A 17,977-nucleotide genomic window follows, 5' to 3' on the forward strand; every position below is an offset into this window, starting at 1 on the left:
AATTAAGGATTGGGTTCCTTAGCTGTGAACGTTGTTATTTATGGTGTCTATTATGGGTGTGCTACGCTGATCCTGGAAAAATCAGGGAAAGAGAAATATTTGCCGGGCAAACTTCATTTCTTAAAAAAATGCTTGAAAACGTGTTTAATTATTTCACTTTTACATGAAACTGAAGTGTAACCCTGGCTTTAACGATCTAGAATTATCCCAGTACAACAACAACAAAAATTATGATGGAAACGGTGATATTTAAATGTACTAAATTGCATGTGAACCCAGTCAGCTTTTTATGATTTATCCGTTTTTAACTTCAAAGACTCTGGTTAGCTTGCATTTTTTTTTTTAAATGAATGGGTTGATCACAGCCAGCGAGGAAAACGGCTGAAGTCTATCAGCTGTAAATTGGTACAAAGCACTAAAAGGGACATTAGCCTCTAATCAGATTCTAACAGTTCATTAAACCTGCCTTTCCAGAATCGCTCTTTGTCTTTTCCCCTCCTTTGCAAGGCATCTTCTTCCCTTTCCATCTGGGCAAGACCTCCTCCGGGGTAGGAAGCAGTATCAACTCATCCTTCATTGTCTACCAACCAAACAGCCTACGGGAGCCTTTGTTAGGGTGGATTCCATGCTGCTGTGAAAGGCCCGGCAGTTGAGGGCTGCTGGCAGCAGGAAGGCTTTCCTGAGGTTGGGAGGTAGCAGACCAAGCTGGCTGCTTCCAAGCATGGAAGCAAGTGACACATTGGGATTTGAGGTCCATGCCTGATATGTAAACAACCCACCAGCCTCCGTGAAAGGATTTTAAGCTTGGAACAAATGCACTGAGCTCACCAGTAATGCCATAGTTCCTTCTGTTCTAAGCTATTAGGATGCAAAAATCCCCCCAAAATATGGACAAGTCAAAAGCAAACATGTAAAAGCAATGATGTATCCTGCCAGCTTTAATAATATTGTACATTTCTAAGAGAGGAACATGACAGTAATTTTTCTTCTTTTTATTACCTAACAGACTAGGTAGCACGGGATTTCTAAATGCTCATTAGCTAGCTCTAGAGTAAATTTGCTTTTTCTTCTTGCCGTTGATTTCTCTGAGCAAATATTTGTGATAAGAAGCCCCATACATTTTATTTCTCAGAGTATTTTTCTTAAACAAAAAGGAGAGTCAAGAAATGGGAGAAATAATTAGAGCTTCACTATACTGCACTCTGTTGGTATTATTTGGTAATAAAAACGTTTAATTTATGATGTGTTGAAGTGAGAGTTGTTTTTACTTAACTGTCTGTTGGGGAGAAAAGCAACTCCATGAATGGCGAAAACCTGAAGGTTTAGAAGTGATATTTAACCTTTGTCACCATGTAGGCAAAACATTTAGAAATGTCTCTTTCTTTTAATAAGACCACCTTAGTGTCATGTGGTTACATTCTGTAACAGCAAAGACACTAGTCTAAAAACTCAGTCAAACTTAGTCATTTTAATTTCTTGGTTTAGTCAGTGTTTGAGGGTAAAGTTGGCATTCTCAACATATTTTAAAGCAGGAGCCTGATTTTGGCCTGCAGCAAGCACTGATGTGTGGCTTTCTGACTCCCTTCCTAGGTTGCTGACTTCAGAAAATCCCCGAAGCTGTGGAAATTAGTCAAAAAATAACCCTGATTTAATCTTTTTATAGATGTTTGAAATTCTATTGCACCACAATAGAAGTAAGGTTTTCCCTTCAAGAGGTGTTAAATGGAGGCAAACATATACCGGAACAGAAACCAAATTGTCGTTTATTCTTTGATTATGACTTCAGCTTAAGAATTCACTCTTAATCCAAGATTTATGTTAGTTGTTTTTAAAGCAGATGTTTGCCGTTGAAAGGTAGAAATTTTCATTTGATCAGATATACCATGATACCGGAATTCACTCTCCAGCATTATAGTATCTTGTATTTAAAGTTATTTCCACTTTGACAGTAGTATGAGAGTATATAAATTATTTTGATCTGTCTTTTCCTTTATGGATTTCTGTATACAGTACAACCTCCAGAGCTAAGGAAGAAAGAAACTTGCCTGGTATTTCCTTCCACGATTGCAAGTGTGATGAGTTATTCCGGCCCCGTATAAATTAACGTAAGGTTGCCTTACTCCAGTTTATTACCGTCTGACCTCCAACCCAGGGGTCATAGAATCAGACTGATTAATTCAAGTTCTTGGTCATTATTTCAAATGAAAGTTCAGCATGGGGGGATAATTGGCTATGCTGATGTTCTCCTTTAATTATACTATATTGTTAAAAAATTAGGTTAGCAGTACTAAATGTACTACAATGAAGGCAGACTCTACTAGCTGTCCTCTTCTGAACGCTTTATAGCTGAATTTCCCTCTCTCTCTTTTTTATTCTCAGAATTTCAACACCCTTGAGAACAGAATGTTAATGCTTGATGGGATGCCGGCAGTCAGAGTCAAAACAGAGCTTTTGGAATCTGAACAAGGGGTAAGCAGAAGTTTCCGACGATGCCCCACCCCCTTCTCTTTAAGAGAGTGGCAGTGTTTACCTCCAGAGTGTTCTAAGGTTTGCAGAACACTTCTGATTTTTCACTTGCTTCAGCTTTTCTCTCTTGAGTAAAAATCATCTGAGACCATGGTTGATTCTCACCCATTTGCAACCTCAAATATTACTAACGTAGGAAAGATAAGGTCTTGAATTTAGGAAGGCATAGTGACCGTACGGCTTTATTTAAATTGGTGAATGTTTTGGGAAACTAATTCAAATCCAACTCGCAGAGGAAGTATTAAAAAAATAAGATGGGGCTCTAACCTCAATGCCAAGATAGTTTGGTTCTTGCTAAGTTAGGAAATTACAGAGTACAGTTATGGGAATGTTACTGTTTTTGGATGGATTTCTCTTTTGACATTTGTTTTTACCCTTTTCTATAGTTGATAGTGAGTTTGAAAAGCACTTAAAAGCAAAAGAAAGCTTATTGAGCAATAACGTAGCCAAATTGGCAGTTTATGGCTACTGAAAGTGTAAGGACTTAAGAACACAGCTAGATTTTTTAAAACGATGTGGGTGATTTTATAATTGTTAACATCTATAGCTTCACTAGTAAAAATCATAATCACCGCGATGTGATTCCTTGCAGCATTGGCTGACCACCTTTTGTATTTAAGGGAGAAAGCACTGCCTACCTGTCTTACTAAAACAGCATCACAGAGGCAAGTACACGTGACCGCAAAAAGGACATCAATTAAATACATATTTAATCTTAATCTTATCTGTGTATCCCTTATTCAAAACAACCAAAACAAAACATTAGCAGTGTTTTGTAACTGAGCAATCAAATTTAAGTGTTAATAAACTCTCACTCTTACAACAATCAGTACGCATGAGTTCCTCTGGGACCCCATTCAAGAGGTTAGGATACTGATGTACCAGGGATCGAGGACAGGGATCTCGATGGTTGCATTTAGAGGGTTCTCCAGTAATGTCCCCATTCCTGAGCACTATGTGGCAGGGTGTATGGCATCTCATGATATATTTCTCTTCCGTGTAAGTCAGTGTCTGAAACAGACCCCCATCACGTAGAGCATATCATTTCATCTTTATGTTCAGCGTAGACTGTGGTAGCTCTGAAATGCACATTGTGGAGTATGTCCGCCGAGAACATAACCCCACAGTCTGCGTGACATAATGAGTGAGTCACAGAGATTCAACCCCAAACTTAGGCAGTAGAGCATCGTGAAAGAAAAGACTATGTGTTGGTTATTAATAATTGCTTGTTCATTGTAGACAAACCTTCAGAAAAAAATCACGTGTTCACCTGGATTTTCTAGGCTGACACTCATCAAGTTAAACTCTATATCCTCCAAACTAAGTAGTTCTTTACCTTTGTTTTTTTAACCAAACCACAGAAGGATGTTTTTTATTTCTCAGGAATTCTGTTTTCTTAATCTAAATGCATTAGCATCAGTTTAATAAAATAAATTCCTACATACCCCGTGTTTAAGTTTAACAAAACATACAGACTGTCACATCTTATTTGGAGAAGGCAGCCTGATGGAAAAGTGAAAACGGTATATTTCACAATGTCGCTTTTATTTCACAGTATGTTCTTCAACTTAAATAACAGTAAATCTGTTCAAGTCATACATGTTGGAGGGAGGCAAAAAAGTACAGAAAACCAGTCAGAATATGTTACTTGGGCTCTTAGGCAAAGCCAGGAATAGTGCATTGTTGTCACCAGTCCTGGGAATCTGTAAGAACATCTAGGTACTTCTCTCTCCTTTACTATTATTTTTCAGTTTTAAGGTAAGGTTTGCATGAAAGGTTTAAGTATACAAAAAACAAAAGCCAATATTCCCAGGGGTTTTACAGTGTGAATAAGAAACTCATGTCACATTATTTATGGAAAGTATTTTTCTGTCCTCAAATAGGGACAGGAAAAATTGTAGGTTCTAGGTTTTACTTAATGCCTGTTCATTAAAATCCATTTTCTTCTTTGTGAATGGAGATGATGTTGGTACTTTAACCCTAATTTAGAATGTGTGTGTTGGAGGGGAATAGAAGCTTCATATCTTCTTTTCCTTAGTCTCGTATATACTTTTCTTAAGTATATGACACGCAAACTTTTGTTCTCTTTTACAGCAAAGCTTTAAGAGAAGCAGACCACAGTGTTGAATGAAATGTATTATGATTTAACTATCTATAGAATACAATTAATTTGTACTTAGTCATTTGTAATGCTTTAAATCAACTCTTCTTTAAACAGCTGAAATCTTGAATTTTAGTGAACTTTATTTTTGGTCCCTTTACTGGAGTTTTTTATTGGGGGTGATGGGATGGGTGATAATACTGTGTAATTTCAGAATCTCAGAACTACTTTTAGATAAGGAGTGCTAAAATTCTGAAGATTTCTTGATTTCCATCTTATAGAACTCTTTCCTCATTGAGTATTAAAGGCCGTTTGAAGTTTGATTCTTCATAAGAAAATGTGAACATATTGGTGACATTAAAATCATCACATGTGTGATTATGGGCTTTTGAAAAAGATGAGACTTTAGTTACAGTGAACAAAACGTTATAGAAATGTATCTGTGCATCACAACAATGAATGGGAAAGCCTGAAGCTTGTGCATTAGCGGGATTCTGTAATCACTGTGGAAACCTAGTTCTGAGACTCCTCCATCAGCGTTGAGGGGAAAAAGACTTAGTCTGCCTTTCAGGCTACAGGCAAGTATTGTAAAGATCTGCTACTTTACATGGACCTCCTGTCTCAGGGCACCATGAAGGCATCTGCTCCTTCCCTCTTTCTTGTCATAAATAGTCCCTTAGGTCTTCGGCTGTCAGCTGGTCTCTGCATGTGCCCCCTCCTCTCCAAGGAATCCAGGACTGGATGAGCACATTTCAGAGCTTAAAGAAAGACTGTGGAACAGGCCGAGGTTGGCCACTCTGCTTTCTCTTCTCTGAAAAGTCCTGGCTGCCTTGCCTCTTCCTCTAAATAGTTCTGTGGCGTGTGTGTACGTGGTCCCATCTCTTTAATCAGATTCTAAGCTCTCAGAGGGCAAGAACTATTCCTTGTGTTTTTCTCGTAGTTCCTGGCACATGGTAAGTGCTCAGAAAATACGTGCTCTATTAAACTTGTCCAGGCACTGTAACTGGCACGGTGCAAAATATGAAACTAGTCAATAGCTACTTATAAACCTGCTCTGTCTACCTCATAGGGTTGTTGTGAACATAAAAATAAGAATCGGAAATATTGGAAATAATAGATTCCCTTTGGTGGCAGTCTTCATCTTGTAGCCATGTGAACTGGATGGATAAGGGTGGCTAATTCAGACCGTCTCTGTGTGCCTTACTTCTCTTTGGAACCCTTAGTTTTGTGGTATTGAAGTCGATCATTATTGCAGTCTCCTGAAATGTGACTTAAGTTTTCTTCAGCCTTCTTGGTAATACAGCGCATGCTGCTACGTGGTCCACGGCAAGGTCATGTGCTCTTGTGATATACTTCATGGGCACAGCGTGGAGTGGTGGAGTGACTTTGTCTGTGACCTTTGGTGCTTGTGTCCTGCTGTTATAAGAGCTTCTCAAGTGTGCTCTCAGCCTTGGGATGTTCTAAGGTGTTATTAAGCCCAGGACTAAAGCAGGAAGAGGAATGCTAGAATTTGTAAACCCAGAGATAAGACGGTGTGCAGAGAACAGGCACCACTTCAAAGACATAAAGCGTGATTTCATTCCTGGCCCTGCAGCTCCCTAGCTGGAACGGCATTGGGAAGGAACTGCCCATCTCCAGGCCTCTGTGTCTTCATCTGTGCAGTGGGGATGTTAGAGGCGAGACCTTCCAAATTCAGTCTGACGGTATTTGATTCTGGTCACAGGCATGGAGTGAGAGAAGGCATTTCCAGTGATACTGCAATGAAACTGCCTGTGTGTGGAAGTAGAAATGCACAGACTTTAAAGTGAGACAGACCTGAGTTAAGATGCTTCCTCAGCCGCCTCTGTCCACCTGTTCCTCCTCACCTGGGAAGTGGAGCGAACCCTCCAGCCTCACAAGGGCCTGACTGCATGTGGTGGGTGCTCAAGAAATGTTCTCCTTTTGAGGAAAAATAGGATTATAAAGGGCCCCATTGCTTCACTTTCCGTTGCTGCAGTTCTCATAGGTACTTAGTAGAGGTTCCAACATCTGCATTAATTTATAATCCTAAGAGAGGACTTCAGGTAAATCTTAAGCTTTGTTTTTTTTATTTTAATTTTTATTTAAGCCTATCTGGAGAAATGTTGCAAATTCTGCTTAGATTTTATCATGTAAAAAAATAGAATGGTGGGGCTTCCCTGGTGGCGCAGTGGTTGAGAGTCCACCTGCCGATGCAGGGGACACGGGTTCGTGCCCCGGTCCGGGAAGATCCCACATGCCGCGGAGCGGCTGGACCCGTGAGCCATGGCCGCTGAGCCTGCATGTCCGGAGCCTGTGCTCCGCAGCGGGAGAGGCCATAGCAGTGAGAGGCCCGTGTACCGCAAAAAAAACAAAACAAAACAAAACAAAAAAAACCAGAATGATGAAGCCAGAAATCAGTTATTATTTTAACACAGAAGTGATACCGCTTGGTGTGATAATGCTATTTGGCCATAATTTTTAAAAAAGGAGTCTGAGTTCGCATACTTTAAAGACTTGTTGGTATATTTCCAGATGAAATAATTCGATGTCTGGGATTTGCTGCAAAATAAAAGGGGAGGGTGTAATGGATGGGGATAGAGATACAGTAAGATTGGTCATGGTTCCATCATTACTGAAGCTGGATGATGGATGCAAGGGGGCTTGTTTAACTCTTCTGCCTAATCTTATATATGTTTGAAATTCTTAAAAGTAAAATGTTTAAAAAAGCTCTCTCAATAAAAATATGAAAAATACGTAGGCGTCAGAGGGAGGCGGGAAAGAATCATTCCTCACTCAGTCACCCTCGCTCTTTGTGTTCTAAGGCCTGAGGGGTCTGCCACAGGGATGGAGCGGACCTGAGTCCCTCCTCCAACCACAAGGGTGTTGGAGCCCTTGGTTTCTCCTCCTCTCTCTCCTCTTGTAGAGGCAGGTGCCGTCCTGGTCCGCGGGCTTGTAGGCACAGGGAGGTGGCAGTAGCGTGGCTGAGAGAGAGAAGGAGATGGGATGTTCTGCCCATTTTAAGTGTTCCGAGCAGTTGGTAATTGGGTGATAAAAGACCCCTCTGTGTTACACTGTGGGAGACAGCCTAAGGTCGCTTTACCACAGCCCGGGAGCTGGAGAGGTGACAGGAATGGCAGCGGATAGGTATGGTTCCATGGCTTCCTTGCAGAAAATATCAGCCCTGGTCGGACCAGAGATCTCTGAGCGCTCTAATTTTAGAGGTAGGACAAAAGAGAATAATGGTTCTTTCCCCTGGAGGCTTGCAGTGCTTTTGCAAACCGTTCAGTAGGACATTCATAGCAAGGTGTTGAAGACATTTGTATATCAAGGAGAAGTAGTGCCGTTAAGGCGACTATATTGTCACGTCCTTAAGAGCAGAGCTAATGCTTTTTGTTTCTCGTTATTCCTCATCCTCCCAGCGCAGGGAGCTGATGCTTAGGCAGAGCTCAACAAAGAGCGATCAGTTCAGATGCTCTTTATTGTAAGTGGGAGCCAGTGTCAATGGCAGAATTGAGATTTCGAGACAGGTGCCATTTTGGAAAAGCCGCCAATCCTTAGGTTTGATAAACAAAGAGAAACAGGTGCAAGTGTTGTAGCTGAAGCTACATGTGTGCTATGCAGTGCTGATTGGAGACAGGCAGTTACATTAAAATTCAGTGGCTTTAGAGAAAAAAACTCCACGACACGTCTAACTTCTTTTTCCTCAGTAAACCACTATGTTTAACTTAACATAGAAGATTTAATATACATTAGTGTGTCAAGGCTTAGTAAGACAGTGTTACTTTAATGACTATCAGAAGAGCACGAGAAGGCATTATAAAAATGCCACTTGCGTTTGCCTTCCACAGTGCCTCATTATTACCCCCTCTACCTTGGGAACAGGGGCCAGCATAGCTAGTAAATCGGTAGGATTATCTTAGACATACGATGTTGCTTATCACTTAATATTCGCTGATGAGCCACTACTTGAGATCTTTTGATCCGTAGTCCAGTCTTTGCATGTCACTACCTGGCTTCAAAGAAAAGCATACGCAGAAGCTATGTTATTGCTAATACAAGAAGACCGTTCTTTTTTTTAAAAGCAGGAAAAAATATCTGCACTTGCAAAACTCATATTTTAGGGAAGAGCTGTCCTCCTCTGTAGAAGCGGAGTTGGACTGATTTTAATAATGTCGGAATGGCCAGTAAATGTATTAATAGAAAGAATTGAAAATCAATGAGCTGTGATAGTAATTACAGATAGTACCCAAGGGAAATATAGCAGGCAGCCAGACCCTTTCCCTCGGGGCCTGCCCTGGGCAAAGCTATGAAGCTGATAATTCTGCCCCCTTTCTTTCCCATTAGCAATGTACTTTCTCCTTCAACTTTATTCCCTTCCGCCTGCCATCCAGACACCCTTGACCCTCTGTGCAGTGTTAGTTCTTGGTATCCACAGATGACCGGTTCTAACTGCAGTCGTATTAACTGAGGAGAATGTGAAATGCTATTCTTTCCAAGCATTATTTGCATTTGCACAGGGTCAGTGCTTTGTAAAAAGGAACATTTTTTAAAAGAAATTTCATGCTCTGAGTAATTTTGATTTGGGGGAAATTAACCTTTCCAAAATATTTCAGCTTATGAACGATCATGTTCTCCTTCATGTACCAGTCTTTGTAGTAGAATCAGGAAAAAAAAATCTGGAGCATGAGGTGTATATTGCTCTATGTCTAAGTGTGTTTTCTTATACTAATATTTATATACTGATTCATAGTCTATAAAGTGCCTCACAAAAATATCTTATGTAGCCCTTGGAGGACTTTCTGCTCCTGACTGTTAGGGATTAACTGCTGTGGGTATCAACCTCCCACCATAAACACTAGAAAACCAGACAAAATACATGAAATGTTTTTCACGTATTGGACAATAGGCAGTTAAGGACTGTGATCCTTGGGACATGGGATGAGAAAGGGGGTGATGCTACTATTGCCTCAATCTCCTGCCTGGAGGCAAACAGGGAGGGCGGACCCAGAGAGGGTCTAACAGTCACACCGAGCTAGGCAGGCAGGGCTTGGAATTTGGAGAGGTCAAAGCAATTAATTTTTAAAGAGAACGATAACAGAGAGGATGGGGTTGTACAAAGAGAGGGCTCTGAGGATCTTCAAACTGGTCCCTTTAAGGGTTTTGCTAAGTAATGATCTGCCTATGTGAGGAGGAAGGCAAGGAAAGAACAAGGATGGCAACGGGTGGAATGATTCTTGGATTTCACATAAAATTCACAAAAACCATATGGGAGAGACCTCTTCATACATGGGCATTTGGTAGAGGTCTCAGAAGGGCCACAGCTTAGTAATAGAGCTGAATTAGTTCCATAATAGTCTGGTCTGGACCTTTCCATGACAGAAAGGATCAGACTGATCTGCAGGTTACTTAGTTGTGCCAGAACAAAATCCAACAGTCTCAAAGGAAGACAGATCTAGCCTTCAATAATGTAAAAGTAACAATGTCGTGGCATTTAATCAAAATTGATCATATAAAAAAAAAATTTAAAAACTGAACAGAGTCTCAGTGACCTATGGAACAATCCCAAGTTGTCTAATATATGTACAATTGGACTCGCAGGAGGAGGGGAGGCCAGAAAAAATATTTGAACAAAGAAATGGCTGGACATGATCCAAACGTGATGAAAACTATAAACCCACAAATCCAAGTTCAGCCCCAAGCAAAAGAAATCACGCCAAAGCATATAGTAATCAAATTGCTGAAAACAGGTAATGAAGAGTAGTCTTAACAGCAGCCAGGGGAGAAGGAGGAAATATACCTGCCATACAGTGGAACAAAAATCAGACTACTTACCAGACACCATTCAGGGCAGAAGAAATGACTTCCTTAGGTGGCGGTAAAAGGACACTAGGTAGGAATTTGGATCAACACAAGGAAATGAAGAGCACTCAAAATGGCAAATACCTAGGCAAATATAAAGATTAAAAAAAATTTTGGAAGAAAAATTGCTCAAAGCGAACATAATAACAATACATTATAACATATATTGAAGGAAATTGAGTAACAACAGTAGCACAGAAATGGGAGGATGGAAGGAAGGATACTGTTGTGTGTGTGAAGAGTTGTGGTATCATTTGAAGGTAGTCTGTGTTAAGTTAAAGGTGTAACGCTGTAAATCCTAGAGCAACCCCCCTACACACACACACACACACACACACACACACGAAAACAACCAGATAGTAGCTAATAAATCAATGGTAGAGATGAATTGGAAACATTTGAAAAGGTACTCAACTGTATTTAAAAGAGAGCAAGAAAAGAGGAAAAATGAACAAAGAACAGATAGGAGAAATAGAAAACAAATAGGGTAGTGCATTTAAACACAACACCTTGATTATTGTGTGAAATGCACATGGTTTAAGCACTTCATCTAAAAGACAGATTGTGAGATTGGAAATAAAAGTAAGACCCAACTACGTGCTATCTACAGGAAACTCCCTTTAAAAATACAGATAGGTTAAAAGTAAAAAGAATCAAGAGTAGTCAGAATTATGAAACAGAAAATGGAATGGTGGTGGTTAGGTGTTAGGTGGAGGTGGACATGGGGAGTAGCTTGCTGAGGAGAGAGTTTCCGTTTTGTGAGATGAAAAAACTGTAGAGCTCTGTTACAACAACAGTGTGAATGCAGTTGACACTACTGAACTGCACAGATAAAAATGGTTAAGAGGGTAAATTTTATAGTATGTATTCATTACCACAATGAAAAAAAAAAATTTAAAACTCCAGGGAGCTGATGTTTACAACTGTCCAAGGGACAGTTTAGTATGGATTACTAAACTGAATGGCTGAAGGAGAATTTCAGCAGAAATAGCTTCAGGTAGTTCAAATGGGAAGTGACTTTTAAAAAAATCTGTTTGTTATAGCAGCAACTATGTGTGAGTAATGGCCCTATTTTTACTTAAAACGGCCACTTCTTAAATGAATGTTGGCTTTGACAACACCCTTCTTCTGACTCTGGAGGAAGAAGTTTTATGTGAAAAGTGAGGTTACAGTTGAGGAACCAGGCAGGGGTTGTTATGAGTGCCAAGCCTCTGAGCAGCTGAACATTTAAGTATAGCTTGTATTCAGCCCTCCGCATCTGGCGTTCCTCCATATCTGTGTTCCGCATCCGCAGATTCAAGCAAGGTGGATCATGTAGTATTTACTGTTGAAAACAGTTGACGCGGAAGAGGACTCATGCTGTTCCAGAGTCAGCTGTGTCTGTGTTTAGTCATCCCAGTCCTGTAGATTGCGGGTCCTGTCGATCATCCAGATCAGAAACGTAATTCTTATGTCTGGTAACATTTTTATCATTGAAAAATTCAAATATATAAAAAACCCATCGAGAAAAAAAATAAAAGGCATGATCACACTACCTTGAAATAAAAGCTGTTAATAGTTTAGAATTTTTTTCTTCAGGAAATTAATAATTCTGTAATAGACATTCTTTTAAACAAACAAAAAGTAAAAGGATAGGAAAAGATGCATCATGTATACACCAAATAATTACAAAAAAACAAAACTGCAGTGCCTGTATTATTATTAGAGAAAGTAGACTTAGGGACAAAGGGAACCAGAGATAAAATAAAACATCTCATAATATAAGAGAGTCAATTCATTGAGAGTCAATTCAACAATCCAAGTTGCTTTTTTACCTTAGTAAACCCTTGAGTCAATATAATATTAGCCCTATTAGTCATTAAAATTGCAGAGCTATTGTACACCCAAGGTCATATCACCAGTAAGTAACAGGCATGTAACTGGAGTTCATGTATTCTGAATCAGAATCTTTTCATATTGCAAGCTGTCCTTGACAGTATTATAACTAGTCATCACATTGGAAATGATCTGATTTCAAATAATTTCCACTACAATATTAATGTTTAAGAAAAATTTTAGATCTTATGAAAAGTTTTAATTCACTACTCCAATAAATGCAGATTTACCAACAGAGGTTCAATGCCCAGTGCACACAGTAGCATGAAATAAATATGAACTCTTGGAATCTCTCTTTTACCTTAATTACATAGGATTAAAAAATATTTCACTACTTAGTGTATGTTTGTTTTAATATAAAATAATGTTTTCAAAAATTTAACAGTAAGTAAAAACGTGCAAAAATACTCCCTGCTCATCACATTGGCAAAATTTTATTTCACTGTGTGTCTATCAATTTTAGAAATCAACAAATTGAGCAGAGCTGACAGCACACATTAGATGCACCTTCTAGAAAACTCTGTCTCTCTGTCATAGTATTTTGAGAACCCAGAATTTCATAAATATGTAACATCAGAATGTCAACAGTTGTTTTTTTTTTTCATTGCTTTACAAATTATGTCAGAGTCATCACTGAGGAAAATATATACTTTGCCACCAAGGCACATTCGACCTGGTGATAATTTTGATCAATTTAACGTCTTGCTGAATGGTCGTGTCCATGGCCTGTGGAAAAATGAATTTGTCTCTAATCTGCTGGTCAGTCCTTTTTCTTCTCTTAAGGGCATATTGTCCGAAGATTTTCTTAACGAAGAAATATGTACTTCTCGTCAGTCATAAATGAGCTGTGAAGTTCAGATGACTCATAGTCTCCATGACCAATTCTATTTCCAATTTTAATTTCACTGTTATGCTCTTGTCATGACTAATTATATCTTTTTCAATAAAGCCATGCAAATAATTATTGAGTTTATTTAGTCTTAAAGCCTATATCCGCTAAACAAGACAATCTTATTGTTCTTTACAATTAAGATAAAGAATGTGCTGTTCTTAGGTTTGTTTTTTAAAGACCTCAGTTATATACTTTTTTTACCTTCAGATTGAAAGAAATTAATACAGCTGTGGGTTTAAAATCTGCAACCTCCTTTGGCTAAGTCAGTTATAACAAGGTAGTAGAATAAGTCTCTTGGGTCACTTCACGTGATAAATTTCATATAAAGATGAGTATTCAAACCATTTACAAAGGAATCATCAATATATTACTCTAGTTACTGAAAAATATAAAGAGGCAAAGTGTTTGAGGTGAAGTATTTTCTATGAACAATGCAGTGGTTACTGGCACCTTTTAGGGACCTGACAGTCTGGACATTATTTTCCCACGCATATGTATGACCTTCTCAGGTATGAGATCATATATTTTTTTCCCCCAGTGAATATTGTACTTACTAAAAATTTATATATCTTGCTGAAAATTTCTTCAGTCTTTACCATCAAGTATTATGCAAAGGGACGTAATTTTCATACCCATCTTCATTATTAATATGGTAAATAAATACCCATGATATGACAAAACCCTTAATGTCTGTTGTTTTATCAAGTCATAAAATAGATGTAGAGACAGTTATCTCTTTCCATTCACCTTGCGTGACTGTATACCCTCAATTTGCTCTCATTTCCCTCCCACCAAATTTTATTTGCCACAGTGACTTCTGATTTCCACGTTGGCATTCCATAAATATGTAAAAGTGGAGATTTTGCCTTTGTCCTCTTTGGATTATTGTTCTTGGGGTATATTCACATTTCTGTGCAGTGTTTTTGAATGACTGAAATGTTTCTGAGAAGGATGTGAAACATTTTCCTATGTTTAAATTGAGGTGTAATAAAGGGTATAGAGTTCAGCCAGGTTATTGAAATTATTTTATATGCATAATGCTTAGCATAGTACGCTATGTATTAAGTAATCAATAAAAAGCAACTGCTCTTGGAATTGTTATTGTTAAGTCTGAATCTCTCCTTAACTTCATTATGTAAAGTACATTGCATATGGAAATTAAAATATATGTTCATTTATTCACATGGATTTTGGTGCCGCTCCAAAGTCACACTGTTTCATATGAAACCATTATCAATTAAAAAATGGAACTTTCAATTTATGTTTACACAAGAGAAATAATATATATTGTGTTATTAATACCTGCCTTTATGCGTAATTCACATTTAAAAATAAATCTTTAGTTCTGTATTCTTGAATTTTACTCTGAAATACTATATCTTATTGTATGCAGCTAACTTTCCTTAAGCATAAAGAACAAGAAACAATTGTTACTGTAGAAAGCACTTGAAATTTTATTCAGAAACATTATGTGGCCATGATAGTTAAAGGAGTAGTGGTTTAAAAATAACTTTCTGTTTTGTAAAACAAAACTAAACTAACTCTTTTCTAGTGAATATTTATAAAGTATTTTATTTCAAACTCCTATTTCCACAAAGACTAAGTTATATTGCCACCATTCAAAATCTCCATTGTCTTGGAAAATGTTTCTTCGACAGAAGTATAGGAGAACTATAAGAGGCAAAAATAGTACATGCTATGGAATGTGAACAGTTTCCTAAATTAGTATCTTTTGCTTTTTCGTATAGGAAAAATGATACATATTGTTATGCTGTAACATTCTGAAATCACTGGGGGAAAAACAGTCACCAAGTAGTTGGTATTATTAGTTTTTGAATTACATGAGTTATTGTCTTTATGTCTTGTGAAATGTCTTGCTATTATAAGAGACCTATGGCCTTTGTTAGAAAAGAGTAAATTGTTCCCAAATGAAATGAAGTTTTACCTACATGATCTGACTCTCCTTTATGTAGCTGACATTATTCATGAAAACTTCTCAGCCCGCCCATTATCAGAGTGTGTAGTGGCCCTTTGCGATTGCCTGACATCTTTTGTTTATCATCTTGACTTCCTGTTAGCTTCCCATATTGTGATTCCAATTCCCCTGATAGAATCTTTAAAAATAGCAAAAACACAACCCAAACACCTGCAGTTCCTAGACTCTCTTGCAGCTACGACTTGTTGCCAGTGAGTTGCACCACCCACTAGAGGGACACGAGAAGGAGGCAGTGCAAGGCTGATGCTCTTTGGGCGAGTGCAGTGGCGAGAACTTCCGGCTTTTGGGGGAGGTTGTAACAGACTTTTTGGCATCAGATGCTGGAGGACAGTAGTTGTGGAATTTTCACTGGAGGAGACCTGAGGTGTGGTTGGACTTTCTTCCACCCACATTGTTCCTGGCTACGTAGTATTTAAGCCTGGTTCTCTGACGTACCAGAAGATTTTATGAACTGATATTTTAAAAAAATATATTTCTCTCCACTGAAACTACTCCGAGTGGGTTCTGTTTACAGCTAATACAATGAGGTCTACTCACTTTCCTGCTTAAATATTTTGGGACTTACCTTGGTGACTCTCCATGGTTAAGTGTGTGGGCTCTAGAGCCAGACTGGCTGTACTTATGTCCTGTCTCTAACATTTTTCCTGTGACCTGAGCAAGCTACTTAATCTCTGTCTTATTTTCTTCATCTGTAGAATGGGGATTATAAGAGTACCTACCTACTGGAGTTTTGGGGAAGATAAAGGAGTTAATGTGTATTATATCCATTTGCTGCCAGCTGTTGCTTCAACCTAATACCCTCTCTGTTCCTGTAGTTTGTTTAGGTCATGGTTATCCTCCAAGTCCCAGGACAAAAATCTCTCTTCCATAAAGCATTCCCATTGATCTCTCTCTTCTCTGCACTTTTACTGAATCTATCTGTAGTCACTACCCACCCAATTTAGCACTTAATTGAGCTCAAATTGCATGATGCATATTGACTCTCAGCTTGATTTCAAGCACACTTATTTGTTAATACAGTCTCAGAACAATCATTGATGGTGCTGGTTGTTAGGGATCTAGGTATATAGCCTGACTTGAAAGAGCCCCATGGTTTATTAGGCAGATGATCCTAGTGTTAATTTTCCCCAAAAGACTAGTTGTGGAGGGTGCCATTTACGGGTACTTCTGAGGGCCTGGTCCTTTATATCATCTCGTCTCACATTCCTGGTTGTCCACAGTGATCATCTCCACTTCACCAGCGAGGGCAGAGTGAAAGAGGTATAATTCATCCCTTTGTTTGGACAACAGAACTCTGTTACTTGTACTATGAAGGAAGGATGCTGGTGTAGTACTGATTTTGGGGGTGATCCATGCTCTTTGGGACTCTCCCACTCTTAGCTGACCTACTGGCTTCTCTCCTTCTCTTCCTCACCTTCTCATTTACGTTATTCCCCACTTTTGCTGTGGTACTGGATTTTCAAGCCTGTTTGGCTGTGCCAGATGAGATAAATTCGGAATTATCGATACTCGTTCACATAAAAGCTGTGTTATAGTTAAGTGGCTAGACGTTTGAGTTCCATGCTTCACACCCTTTCAAATTCTTTATGCCATTTCATTTATCCAGTATGATTTCATTATAATTCTGTGTAACACTTTGGGAATCATCTATGGGATTGCCTTGGGCCCATTATTTTTATGGACCCAGAGTACTGCTCTGTCATGTTCTCATCTGGAGTCTTAAAATGGTGTGAGTGTGATTCTAGAGACGCTCCTTTTTACTGAAATCATACAGTACTATAGATGGGCAGTGAATTTAGCCTGATTCTGCATAGCTACAATTACTTGGGTAACTCAAGCAGAGAAACCACATGCGCTTGAAACCGAACCATTTGTTGTGTCTTTCACGAGTTAGAGTGATTTAGTCTGATTAGTTTTGCAAAATAAGTTACCCTTCTGCAACATCTTTGGTTCTCAGTTATTTATTTATTCATTCATTAAAAAAAAATACTGGGGGAGGGCACTGAGTAGATATACCTGGGAGAACCCTGAAAATATGAAGTTAATGTGTATATGTCGTTTTAGGAGATTACACTTTGTTACGTACTGATGTACTTTGCTGTTTAACGAGCTGGTCATGCTATCTCTGAGTACCACTTCACATCTGTGAATGTCCTTTTCATGCTTCAGAGCAGTTTCCTGTGCATTATAGCTTGATGTCTGTATCAATTCAGTGAGAAGGTCAAATAGGAAGAGCTTTGCAATCACCATTTTTCACAATGGAAAACTGAGAAATTAAGTTGGTACACTCAGGAGCAGTGTGGTTTGTTAATCCCAAAGGCTGGCCAGAGATTGCAGGGTTCTTGTATGACGCTGGGTGAGATTGTGAGCCGCGTTGAATTGGTGGGAGGTTACGTCAATCTCTGGAGTCAGAGAGCTAGGGCACGGAAAGCAGCATTTTTCAAAAGTGTGGTCTGCTGCCCGTGGCTTCAAAGCCTCCTGCGTTCCTACCCCAGACCTACCAAATCAGAATCTCTGGAAATAGGAAAAAAACAACCTGGGTGTTCAGCCGATTCCCCAGGTGATTGTTATGCTTTTTTTATAGCCTTTAGAGAACCGCTGATACAGAGTGAGGTAATAGGGTCTCTGGTTCATTAGACTACTTGTGACTATGACTTCTGAGGTGCTACCATCTAAATCACAGAACCACCCTTTGTCTGGGAGCGAAGGAAGGCCTCAGATGGTTGCT

General features: G+C 39.0%; 1 protein-coding gene across 4 annotated transcripts in view; it reads left to right on the forward strand.

Moving 5' to 3' along the window:
- Positions 1-17,977, forward strand: part of KLF12 (KLF transcription factor 12) — a 448,910-nt gene that overhangs the window by 198,023 nt on the left and 232,910 nt on the right. For 2 of the 4 annotated variants that reach the window (XM_022577039.3, XM_022577040.2), the window contains exon 3: positions 2,380-2,469. The exons of the other annotated variants lie outside the window; for them this stretch is intronic. In XM_022577039.3, the coding sequence (XP_022432747.1) occupies positions 2,380-2,469 (90 nt within the window). The remainder of the gene's footprint in view (positions 1-2,379; positions 2,470-17,977) is intronic. 4 annotated transcript variants of the gene reach the window in all.

Source organism: Delphinapterus leucas, chromosome 18 (genome assembly GCF_059928025.1).
Source record: "Delphinapterus leucas isolate spDelLeu-1000000601 "Yukka" chromosome 18, BTC_Dleu_Yukka2, whole genome shotgun sequence".
Taxonomy (NCBI): domain Eukaryota; kingdom Metazoa; phylum Chordata; class Mammalia; order Artiodactyla; family Monodontidae; genus Delphinapterus; species Delphinapterus leucas.